Source organism: Gorilla gorilla, chromosome 19, assembly GCF_029281585.2.
Source record: "Gorilla gorilla gorilla isolate KB3781 chromosome 19, NHGRI_mGorGor1-v2.1_pri, whole genome shotgun sequence".
In the NCBI taxonomy this organism is placed as follows: Eukaryota; Metazoa; Chordata; class Mammalia; order Primates; family Hominidae; genus Gorilla; species Gorilla gorilla.
Window position 1 is genome coordinate 34,237,890 of NC_073243.2, and position 13,208 is coordinate 34,251,097.

The following is a 13,208-nucleotide window of genomic DNA, read 5'->3' on the forward strand; positions in this document are numbered from 1 at the left end:
CAGTATTCGGCCCATTACACCGGTCATGCTTAGTTATTTTGTTTTAGCAGTGAAGCACTGGCACCACTGAGCCAGCATGGTTACTTAAATGAAGATGATAGGATGGTACAAGATAGCCTGAACTTCATGGCATGTCTTTTACCATGTGATATGCAGAGGAACTTACAGCAGTTTCTGAAAGCTTTCTTCGAGTATTCATTTGCCAAATTCATAAGGGGAAAAAAGGGAAAACTAAAGAAAAAAGTTGTTTATGAAAGTTACAGAAAGCCTCATGCACTTTTTACTGTTTTTTACTATCTTTTTAAAAAATTTCTTCTAAAAAAATGGGATACATGTGCAGAATGTGCAGGTTTGTTACATAGGTATACGTGTGCCATGATGGTTTGCTGCACCTATCAACCTGTCCTCTCAGTTTCCTCCCCTTCCCCACAACAGGTGCTGGTGTGTGTTGTTCCCCTCTCTGTGTCCATATGTTCTCATTGTTCAGTTTCCAGTTAGAGTGAGAACATGCGGCATTTGATTTTCTGTTCCTGTGTTAGTTTGCTGAGGATGATGGCTTCCAGCTTCATGACTATGTCCCTGCAAAGGACGTGATCTCATTCCTTTTTATGGCTGCATAGTATTCCATGGTGTATATGTGCCACATTTTCTTTATCCAGTCTATCATTGATGGGCATTTGGGTTGGTTCCATATCTTTGTTCTTGTAAATAGTGATATAGTAAACATACGTGTGCATGTGTCTTTGTAGTAGAATGATTGATATCCTTTGGGTGTATTCCCAAAGTGATGGGATTGCTGGGTCAAATGGTATTTCTGGTTCTAGATCCTTGAGGAATCGCCATACTGTCTTCCACAATGGTTGAACTAATTTACACTCCCACCAACAGTGTAAAAATGTTCTTCCTATTCTCCACAGCCTTGTCAGCATCTATGGTTTCCTGACTTTTTAATAATTGCCATTCTGACTGGTGTGAGATGGTATCTCATTGTGATTTTGATTTGCATTTCTCTAATGATCAGTGATGTTGAGCTTTTTTTCATATGTTTTTTGGCCACATAAATGTCTTGAGAAGTGCCTGTTTATATCCTTTGCCCACTTTTTGATGGGGTTGTTTTTTTCTTGTAAATTTAAGTTCCTTGTAAATTCTGGATATTAGACCGACCTTTGTCAGATGGGTAGATTGCAAAAATTTTCTCCCATTTTGTAGGTTGCCTATTCACTCTGATGGTAGTTTCTTTTGCTGTGCAGAAGCGCTTTAGTTTCATTAGATCCCATTTGTCAGCTTTGGCTTTTGTTGCAATTGCTTTTGGCATCTTTGTCATGAAGTCTTTGCCCATGCCTGTGTTCTGAATGGTATTGCCTAGGTTTTCTTCTAGGGTTTTTATGGTTTTAGGTCTTATTAAGTCTTTAATTCATCTTGAGTTAATTTTTGTATAAGGTGTAAGGAAGGGGTCCAGTGTCTGTTTTCTGCATATGGCTAGCCAGTTTTCTTAGCACCATTTACTGAATAGGAGATCCTTTCCTCATTGCTTGTTTTTGTCAGGTTTGTTGAAGATCAGATGGCTGTAGATGTGTGGTGTTATTTCTGAGGTGTCTATTCTGCTCCATTGGTCTATATGTCTGTTTTGGTACCAATTCCATGTTGTTTTGGTTACTGTAGCCTTGTAATATAGTTTGAAGTCAGGTAATGTGATGTCTCCAGCTTTGTTCTTTTTGCTTAGGATTGTCTTGGCTATACGGGGTCTTCTTTGATTCTATATGAAATTTAAAATAGTTTTTTTTCTAATTCTGTGAAGAATGTCAATAGTAGTTTGATGGGAATAGCATTGAATCTGTAAATTACTTTAGGCAATATGGCCATTTTCATGATATTGATTCTTCCTATCTATGAGGATGAAATGTTTTTCCATTTATATGTGTCCTCTCATTTCCTTGAGCAGTGGTTTGTAGTTCTCTTTGAAGAGGTCCTTCACATCCCTTGTTAGCTGTATTCCTAGGTACTTTATTCTCTTTGTAGCGATTGTGAATGGGAGTTCATTCATGATTTTGCTCTCTGCTTGTCTATTGTTGGTGTAAAGGAATTCTTGTGATTTTTGTACATTGACTTTGTATCCTGAGACTTTATTGAAGTTGCTTATCAGTTTAAGGAGTTTTTTGGGCTGAGATGATGGGGTTTTCTAAATATACAATCATGTCATCTGCAAACAGAGACAATTTGACTTCCTCTCTTCCTATTTGAATACCCTTTATTTCTTTCTCTTTCCTGATTGCCCTGGACAGAACTTCCAACACTATGTTGAATAGGAGTGGTGAGAGAGGGCATCCTTGTTCTGTACCAGGTTTCAAAGGGAATGCTTCCAGCTTTTGCCCATTCATATGATAATGGGCTGTGGGTTTCTTATAAATAGCTCTTATTATTTTGAGATATGTTCTATCAATACCTAGTTTATTGAGAATTTTTAATATGAAGGGATGTTAAATTTTATCAAAGGCCTTTTCTGCATCTATTAAGATAATCATGTGGTTTTTGTCATTGGTTCTGTTTGTGTGATGGATTACATTTATTGATTTGCATATGTTGAATCAGCCTTGCATCCCAGGGATGAAGCCCACTTGATCATGGTGGATAAGCTTTTTGATGTGCTGCTGGATTTGGTTTGCCAGTATTTTATTGAGGATTTTCGCATCGGTGTTCGTAAGGGATATTGGCCTGAAGTTTTCTTTTTTTTGTTGTGTCTCTTCCTGGTTTTGGTGTCAGGATGATGCTGGCTTCATAAAATGAATTAGGAAGTCCCTCCTTTTCAGTTTTTCGGAATAGTTTCACAAGGAATGGTACCAGCTCCTCTTTGTACCTCTGGTAGTATTCGGCTGTGAATCCATCTGGTCCTGGGCTTTTTTTGGTTGGTAGGCTATTAATTACTGCCTCAATTTCAGAACTTGTTATTGGTCTATTCAGGGATTCGACTTCTTACTGGTTTAGTCTTGGGAGGGTGTATGTGTCCAGGAATTTATTCATTTCTTATAGATTTTCTAGTTTGTGTAGAGGTGTTTATAGTATTATCTGATGGTAGTTTGTATTTCTGTGGGATCAGTGGTGCTGTCCCCTTTATCATCTTTTATTGTGTCTATTTGATTCTTCTCTCTTTTCGTCTTTATAAGTCTAGCTAGTGGTCTATCTATTTTAATTTTTTCAAAAAACCAGCTTCTGGATTCATTGATTTTTTTGGAGAGTTTTTCTTGTCTCTGTCTCCTTCAATTCTTCTCTGATCTTAGTTATTTCTTGTCTTCTTCTAGCTTTTGGATTAGTACTTTTTACTTTATAAACTCTATGACTATAAAATTATACTATAGATAATAAATAAGCCAAAGGCGTATTTAGGAATCAAACATGACCAAGTAGTCTGTTAAAATTTGAAAATGATTTGCTGACAGCCTCATCTTGCAGTACATAGGCATGTTAGCCATGATGTGGATGTCAGTGATCCTGAAATGTTTATGTTGTACAGTTCCCTGCTTCACTTGCAGGAGCTCTGCTCCTTTCTCCTCACCCATTACCAATGAAAGATATGGCCAGTTGCTTGGGATTGTATATCACAGGGCAAATCTGTTTTCAGAGGGGTGGCCCCAGGGCAACCTTAGAATTGTATGACAGAACACCAACAAGTGTGGATAATGAATACCAGATTTGCTAAAAAGATTGGAATGCCCAGGCAGAAGGTTTTCTAAGACAGACAAAAAATAACTGATAATCTCTCCAGGCAGAAGGCTCTGGGTGCTCCTTTATTTTATTCCTTTTCTTGTATTATGTTGCCAGCATCTTTTGGTAATCATGAAGTATTAGTACTTGTGAGGGATGGATAGACAGATACCAGGTGAGATTTTCATACTAAGTGGCTTTTGACACAGGATGAAAATCCATCCACTAATAATATATAATTGAGGTTGTTTGTCATGAAACATTTTGAATGACCTGTTTGAGAATTAGTTTGCCATGTGTAAACTGCTTAAAAATGTGTGCTGATTGGCCAGGTGCAGTGACTCACGCCTGTAATCCCAGCACTTTGGGAGCCTGAGGTGGGTGGATCACCTGAGGTCAGGAGTTTGAGACCAGCCTGGCCAACATGGCGAAACCCGTCACTACTAAAAATACAAAAATTAGCCGTGTGGTGTCACATGCCTGTAGTCCCAGCTACACAGGAGGCTGAGACAGGAATTGCTTGAACTTGGGAGGTGGAGGTTACAGGGAGCCAAGATTGTGTTACTGCACTCCAGCCTGGGTGACAGAGTGAGACTTCATTTCAAAAAAAAAAAAAAAAAAAAGTGCTGATTGAGCTGAATGCCATATTTTATTTTTAGGGAAAATTCCAACTGGTCATTAATTTTTTGTTTCTACTGCATGGAGGAATCACAGACACTTGGAGGTTAAGTCAGAGCAAGCAGCTGCATGGTCTCAGTAGGTTAATTCTGTGTTATGACTACAGATGTAGAGTGAGAGTCTAGGGGAATCTTCACTCCTTAGCTTCTCTGGTTCTTTTGTAGTTTGAATGAAATAGGAAAAAGGAGGGAAAGCTGTGGGAAAGAAGGTCCTGGGAAGATGAGTACTGCCTTAACTTTCCCACTACTAAAACTAGAAGCCCGTTTTGCTCCACAGATGAGAAGTGATTTCTCCACAGAGCAAGTTCTATAGAGTCTGTTAATAAACTATAGAAATTAGATATTAATAATCTACCTATTATGGCCTTGGAGTCAAGACAAATAATATTTACATGTAGGATTGCTGGTAATTCTGTATCTCTTAAGAGATTGTTCATGTGGTCATTAGAGATTTCTGTCGTGCTGGTTTATTTGATAAATGAAATAATTAAATCATAATTACTCATCTGTGTATTCCTAAATTAACAAGTAACAGGATGTTTTAATACGATTAATGTGGAATAATACCAGGGGCTCAAAATACTACCAGGGGCGCAAAGATAATATTTGATGTCTTTTTAAAATGGCTACACGTTTATTATTCAATTTGATTTTTAGTCACTCATTTAATGCATGAGGAATCCAAGATAAAGGTTAAACTACTTCCTAAAGACCACCTGGCTAGCAACAGGCAGAGCCAAAATCAGAACTTGGGTTTCTAGACTAAGTGCATTATACTCTTCTGTCTTACCCTAAATATGTAATAATTTAAATAAATTACATTTATTTGAAATAAGACTAGCAGTTGTACATTTTCTATTAAATATATAGTGTGTAAAATAAATAATATGTAAAATGGAAAAAAATCCTTTTTTTTTTTTGGAGACAAGAGTCTCACTCTGTTGCCCAGGCTGGAGGGCAGTGGCGCGATCTCGGCTCACTGCAAGCCCCGCCTCCCGGGTTCACGTCATTCTCCTGCCTCAGCCTCCCGAGTAGCTGGGACTACAGGCGCCCACCACCACGCCCACCTAATTTTTTGTATTTTTAGTGGAGACAGGGTTTCACCGTTTTAGCCAGGATGGTCTCAATCTCCAGACCTCGTGATCCACCTGCCTCGGCCTCCCAAAGTGCTGGGATTACAGGCGTGAGCCACCGCACCTGGCTTTTTTTTAAAGGTTTTAAAAACTTGTAAAAGTTATACATAATCATAGTAGAAAAATACAAAAATAGTGAAAAACATTAAAAATATAAAAGTTAATATTAAAATCTTACCACTATCCAGTACTAAACACCAGTCCACATCTTTCTAGGTGATTTTCTGGGCCTATGTATGTGTGTACATGTGTATTAATACGGTTTACGGTTTTGTAACAATATGTCATAAATATATTTCCATATCTAAGTTGATATTGTTAAGCGTACTTTTATAACTTAATTTTTAATAACAGCATTACTATTTCATTTTGTTGATGTCTTATTCAATTCTCAATTCGATGTGTAGTTATCTTCAGATTTTTAAGATTGTGTATTTGTACATATATGTATGTAACAACCTTGTACATTTATGTATTTCCTTCAGGATAAATTCCTAGAAGTGGAATTGTTGGATCAAGAGATTTACATTTTTCAAGGTTTTGATACATATTAGCAAATTAATCTTTGAAAAAAATACCAATGTATAGTAGGGCATTAGGCAATACAGGAATGTGCTGATTTCTTATGCTTTTGCCAGTATTGGGTTGGGTATTTTCCTGTTTTATATTTCCTGATTCACAAGTCAGTAAATGGTATCTCCTTGTTTTTAGATTTCTTTGATTATGAAAGGAGTTGAACATCTTTTCACGTTTACTGACCATTTGTATTTGTTTTGCCTTTTCAGGTCCTTTTCCCATTTTTTTTTCTGCTGTATTTATCTTGTTCTTAATAATCTCCGAGAACTCCTTATGTATCAAGTATAATAAACCTGTTTTGTCATCCAAGTTGCAAATTTTTCCCAGCTTTTTGTCATTTAAGTGTATTTGTGTGTGTGTGTGTGTGTGTGTGTGTGTGTTAGACTGAGTCTCGCTCTATTGCCCTGGCTGGAGTGCAGTGGCGCGATTTCAGCTCACTGCGACCTCTGCGTCCCAGGTTCAAGCAGTTCTCCTGTCTCAACCTCCCGAGTAGCTGGGACTAAGGTGCACACCACCATGCCCGGCTAATTTTTGTATTTTTAGTAGAGATGGGGTTTCACCATATTGGTCAGGCTGGTCTCGAACTCCTGACCTCAGGTGATCCACCTGCCTCGGCTTCCCAAAGTGCTGGGATTACCTCGCCCGGTCCTTGTTTTTGTTTTGCCAAGCAGCTATTTACTAGGATCTCTTCCCCTGGCACCCCACTCTGCTTCCGTTAGAGCCCTTTACCACTCCACATTCCTAAAAGTATTCACCTTTATCTTCTTCCATCCTTTAACTTTCATGTTTTAATCTATTTGAAACTTATTTTGGTGTATGGTGCAAGATAAGGTTCTTTTACTTTTATTCCCCTTAAATGTAACCAGATATTCCAGCATGAGGTATTTCTTTACTGAAATGAAATGCAATCATTATTACATACTAAATTACTAAGATAATTCGAGTCTATTTCTGGCCTTCTTATTCTGTTACATTAATCTTTCTGTTGGCTTGCCTAGGTACCTCACCGTTCTAATTACTGTGGTTTTATAGGGCATTACTACTAGACATTCCATTCAGTTATATCTTTACATAGATAAAATGATCGATAATGAGGCATATGTGAACTTTGCCTAGATTTGAGTTTTGTCACCGGCTCCCACATCGGAGAGCTGATTATCTGGGATGCCCTGGACTGGACCATGCAGGCCTATGAACGCAACTTCTGGGACCCATCTCCACAACTGGACACCCAACAAGAAATAAAACTCTGTCAAAAATCAAATGACATTTCTATTCATCATTTCACATGTGATGAAGAGGTAAAAAATCTATACACTATCTATAAACTTGCCTTTGACATATATAACCCAATTTCTGATTTTAAAAATTTAATCCCATGTTGCACATAAAAAAGGTATCATTCATGGTTTCAGGTTGTGCTTTAAAATGGTCTTTTTCTAAAATTGGATGATTTGTGTTAAGCATTTTAATCTTTGCTTCTAATCTCGAGGCAAGGAAATGATTAAATGGCCACAGATCTAAAAATTATTGAAATTTTGGGTTGGATTAAATAATCCCATTGGATTTGAGGTTAATGCTTAAAATTGTTTTAAGAAACACGGTGAAAAAGAGTTCTTTTGAAGATCTGACACATTTCCTAGTGAGGCAAAGAAAATTAAAAATTTTAGGAGTGTTTCTCAGTCTGCTGGCATCTTGGGGCAAGATAAATTGAGTGAGAATTGTTGGATTCCATCTTATAGGACTTGGGAGTGATGCTCTTGAAGCACTTTAGATCTGTTTTGCTGTGAGAGATTAGTACCAATGGACTACTGAATCTTATCTCTGATCTGAAAAAACAAATCTCTTAGCATCAGGGGCTCAGAAAATGTTTTTAAGGGGCAATTAACTTTTCTAAATGTAATCACAAGAAATGTTTATGAGTTGTACCCTTCGAGGAGAAGGAGTTGGGGAGGCTTTTCTCTATTTTGTGACTTTCTATACTGTTTAATTTTTCTAACGGCATGCACGTTATTTTTATTAAAAATTTCAGTAGTAGTGTTATGTGTAGTGGGGGGAGAATATGATCCATTTTTCTTTGTACCACTCTAAAAACAAAACAAAAGATTAGGATAGGAACAGGACTTAGAAACACTAATATATTCAAAGATTGTTTCTTTGTATCCCAACTTTATTTTGAAAAAAATATACATGATAAAGACAGTATGGTTTCAGAAAAGATAGAGACTAGATCACTAAGAGTTGTAGCCCTACAAATTACCTATTTTAAATGTTACATGTTTTTTCTCACTTTTGTGAAAATTAATATTTAAAAGTGTTTTGTATTTTAATCTTAAATTTTTTAATTGATGTTTATTTTCTACTATATGTGCTTGATAAAGCATTGTATAGTTTTCCCTAATTTTTCTTCTTTTGTTGTGAGTTCTTTCCTTCTATAAGGGACCGTTAGTTATTGATAGTGGGGATAGCGTCTCCATTGAGTAAATGCTGCCTCCAAAGCTCATGAATTCTCTAGTTGTGTTTATAATTTTCTTCCTGACCTTGGATAAATTACTTAAACTGTGCCCAGATTTCCTGGTCTATAGAATGAGTTTCGGGGGATTTTGGCATTGAATACAATCCACAGGGCTTTCCATTTTAGTACATTGGCTAGCAGTGTTCATTAATGCCCTGGCATTGGGCCTCGGCTGCATTGCTGATTGCAGAGTACTAATCCTGAGAGTCAAGGGGATCATTCCAGATTTAAGATTCCAGCAAGCCTTGGGGGCATGCTTTGGTTCAGTTACTATAGGTCTGAGTTGAGTTTGTAGTCTTGGAGGCTGTGTGAGAAAGGTTGGAGAGCCCAGAATCTCTGGTGAAAACAAGAAGGCAATATGTAGGGATATTTGAAAGGTCTGCCTCATGGGGATATCTATTGAGTAAGAATGAGTGATTCTCGGACAGGTGCTTGCAAAAATTTCAAAGGCTACTACTGCATGTGAGTCACGTGAGGAACGAGCAAGGGACTGGAGTAACATGACCTTGATTCTAATATTGACTCCATGTCTCATTTCTTGTGTGACTTTAATCTCTTTAATTTTAAATTCCTTATCTGGAAAATGGCAATGATGCTTGCCTTACTTAACAAGATGTTGTGAGGCTGAAGTGAGATAAGTATTGGTGATTAACAAGATGTTGTGAGGCTGAAGTGAGATAAGTATTGGTGAAAATGCTTTCAAAAGATTAAAGTTGTTTTAGTAAAAAGGTATTTATTTCTAATAGTACATTTGGAAAAATGTTTTTTTGAAATCTTCAGAGGATTGCATGATGATAATGCCACTGTAGCCGTGCTTTTTTGTATCACTTGTAGGTCTCCTGATTGCTTAAGATGTGGAATGCAAGTAATTTTGCTTGCATTTTTCAGGCAGAAGAAGCTAGGTAATTTTCCCAAGGATATAGTGTTATTTAAATGAAAACTCAGGTTATCCCTCAACAGCTTCCACCGCAGGGCCAGGCTGCTAGCTATAGCTTTTCTCTAGATATATTTCAGTGAGGAAGAAGTGGCGCTAAGGGATATACTATGCAGACCTTTCTCTGCATTAGTGGTTGTGTCCTACCTTCTAAATGCTCAGAGCTTTCTTTAGTGCTTTGACATTTTGGGGTTTCAGAGATTAGTACTGTAATTTGGGCTAAAGGCTAGGAATGGGAAAGGTAATGGTGGCTTTCTGATGTCACATGAGGGCTGGAAATCCATTACACTAGGAAGGGTGAGTGCTAGTTTTATGCCCATTTCTGAACTTCTTCCCCTAGAATGTATTTGCTGCAGTTGGAAGGGGTTTATACGTGTATAGCCTTCAAATGAAGCGTGTGATTGCCTGCCAGAAAACTGCACATGACTCCAATGTCCTGCACATTGCCAGACTTCCAAACAGGTACAAGTTCCCATCTGTTCTGCAATAGATGAAAGCAAGTTACAGTTCCCAGGGCTACCAGTGTAATTTCTCAAGTGGCCAAGTTACCCGGCTTCATGGCTTGACCTGCTGTGTTCTTTTGGAAATGGAGAATGCCTGAGGGCTGTCTCTAACAGAAGGGTATGTGGCAGTATATTACAGAATTTACAAGAAGCAAGGTGCAAATGAATTACATTGAATTTCATTGTTAAGAAGAGATGATTTAAAATTTGGTATTTAACAACATAAACGACTTTGGGGCCATTTACAGTGTACCAATTTTTATATTTCTCATAAACCTACCTTCTTTTTGTTTATGGCCAGAATCAAATGGTTGCTGGTCTCCTTGTTGTGTGAGGCTACTAAGTGAGTGGTTTCCTCTCAGGGTAGATTTGCTGCTGAGCTTCTAGGGACGAACATATGGACAGGGACTATCATTATTTTCTATGCAGGATATTTTTATAGTGAAGCACCCAGAGAAGAGAGGTAGCAAGAGGAGGGAAGGGGGCTGCTTAGGACATTGTGAAGTATAATTCACACTGTTTTCCCAAGTGCATTTTTTTTAATGGAGAGAATCAATTTATAGCATTTGAGCTAATGTAACGAGTAACATGTGGCTTTCCTAAAGGGTGCTTTTAGTTTGCGTTGTAACGTCATGCTAAATTGTGATTTTTGTCAGTTCCTGCTAAGAGCTGAATAAAAGCAGTTGAGGGCTCCACTGATTTCTTTCACTGCAAATTTAGCATTGGCCCTCAGTGGTGCGCTCTTTTTGTATTACTGATTTTCTGTTCTGACAGGCAGTTAATCTCATGCTCAGAAGATGGCAGTGTACGCATTTGGGAGTTAAGAGAAAAACAGCAGCTTGCAGCTGAGCCTGTACCAACAGGTGTGTGTCTTCTCTCAAAAAGGTAGTCTTTTTCTCTCCTTTTTTCTCCCGTGAAAGGCAGGAGGAGGACAATTATGTGAAACCACTAAAATAATATAGAAATGCTCCAAATAGGCATCAGATGTTTATAGAAAGCATATGGTAATTGAGATCTAGGATTTACAGCTTAATACTGCCCTAATGTGGAACTGCCACTTCATTTCAAGTAAGATAGAGATTTTCTTGTTTTGAGGGAAAACTTACTTTCTGGTAATCTGAATGACCAAAAGGCCTAATGAAGTATTCATTTATATTGTCTATAATTCTGACTGATACACAAAATTTGTACCGTCAGATGTCAAACCAAAGTGTTCTCTACCCTTGATGTTGAACTTAATTTATGGAAAAACATACTTTTCTTTGTGTGCTTATATCATAATTTTATGAGCTCTTGACTTCCAGGTGTTTAGTTTGAAAAACAAAACTCTGAAGGGTTGAATAAATTAGTTACCAACCTTTGCACAAGAAATCAGATGCTGGTACCTAGTTGTTTCTGGTCCTTTTGACTTCCTGAAGTCCTGGGGTGTTGCTTTTGCATATACACATACAGCTTTTCCCCTATGCCTTGTTTGTTGATCTGAGTTTTGCCCTTTTTTCCCTTGACAGTTAGACACTGCCATTCAAGCTTTGTTTCTGTCCTGTTTTATTCCAAGTGTCTTTTTGTTAATATACCTGCACCAGTGGGTGACTAGGGGCAATAAAAAGAGATGAAGAACAGACCTGGTTAGCTAAGAAAGATGAAATAACATATTCACAAAACCCTAGCACAGTGCTCAGGTACTGTCCACTTAGCCCTTGACTAAAATAAGTCTGTAACCTCTTCACATTTAAATTTTGTTTTTCTGATCTCATGTTATTGTAAGTATAGAGCACAGTAATTTTGGAAATGGTTCTTTTTCTAGGTTTTTTTAACATGTGGGGATTTGGAAGAGTCAACAAACAAGCCAGCCAACCTGTTAAAAAGCAGCAAGAAAATGCTACTTCATGTTCACTGGAGCTTATTGGAGATTTGATTGGACACTCATCATCTGTGGAGGTATTGCTTTTTAGGCACAGAATGTCCAAGCAACTCCTGCTTTTGCATTTCATTGCTCTTTTCTTTCAGTTGGTCTCATAAAGGCATATACTTTTTCTTATACCTGTAGGTGTTTGTCAGATCTGAACATGGAATGGGATAGGCTATAGTATGTGCAGTTAGGGTCTCCCTTTCCAGATATATGATTTGAGGAAACAAAGAATGCATTGCTTTTAAGAATGGTCTTAATCACCATTATTTAGGAGCTGGAGATAGCTGATAGTAAGGGCAGTGTGAATAATGTTGACTATATGACAACAGTCAACAGAGGATGCATGAAGGGTTGTGGTTATATGTGTATACAGTTAAAGCCTTAACAGAATCCTGAATTCCAGGGGCCTTTATCGAATTCATGAACAGAGTCCTGTTTCTCCTGCCTTTGAAGGATAATAGTTTGTTAGCTTTAATGAAACCTATGCCTTGATTTTCATTGTGCAAATATGAAAGTTTTAGTTGAAAATTATGAAATGCGTAAGCTTTTAACATGTAGAAATCCAGATACGTTAATATTTGCTGCAGGCATCATTGCCTGTAGTGAAGGAATAAGATCAGTTGAGGTAACAGATTAGTTGTGAGAACTAATAACAGTGTAATCAGGGCCCTAAGGAATTTCTTAAATTGTTCTTCCCTGTTTCATAGCCAAAGAACAAAAAATTTCTTTTCATTTGAAAGGGCATTCATGCTTAGGAGGAGCAGCGGCAGCACCCTTGTTAGTGAGCATTTCCTGTATTTCAGGCACTGTGCTAAACACTGGCTGCTGGAGTTTACAGAGAGAGATGAATACAGTCCTTGCCCTCATGGATCTTACCCTTGAGTGGAGAGAAGGGGTATAGACCTAATAGGCTGTTACCCTAGGCTGCATTTGATGGACCCAAGTAAGCAGCAGTGACTCAGAAGAAACATTTCTTGCTGAATCTTGTAAATGGTTAGAGGATATAGGACTTGACACTTGAGCTGAACCTTGAAGTTTAGTAGGATGAGTATATAGCCTTGTCATCATAAGCTCCTTGATGCTGGGTACAGTGTCATAGTTATCTTTGCTTTCCTCTAACAAGTAGCTCAGTTTTTAACTTTGTGTTTATGGTTGGGAGGTGAGCATGGACTGTGGTAGACAGAAGGGCAAAGATAGCATTTACGTGGTGGCAAGGAGCACCTTGGCTAGGCCGGAGCGCTGGGTTCCTGTGAACAGACACT

General features: G+C 37.9%; 1 protein-coding gene across 18 annotated transcripts in view; it reads left to right on the plus strand.

Annotated features, from left to right (window-relative positions):
• The window catches only part of WDR41 (WD repeat domain 41), a 202,394-nt gene that overhangs the window by 178,877 nt on the left and 10,309 nt on the right, over positions 1–13,208 (plus strand). For 17 of the 18 annotated variants that reach the window (XR_010131743.1, XR_010131734.1, XR_010131735.1 and 14 more), the window contains 4 exons: positions 7,202–7,386; positions 9,875–9,996; positions 10,812–10,900; positions 11,842–11,975. Coding sequence is in view for 6 of the 18 variants with exons in the window: in XM_055366988.2 (XP_055222963.1) it covers positions 7,202–7,386; positions 9,875–9,996; positions 10,812–10,900; positions 11,842–11,975 (530 nt within the window). In the remaining 12 variants the exon portion in view is untranslated. Of the gene's footprint in view, positions 1–7,201; positions 7,387–9,874; positions 9,997–10,811; positions 10,923–11,841; positions 11,976–13,208 lie in introns of those variants that run through there. The other variant, XM_055366990.2, reaches the window with a different exon arrangement.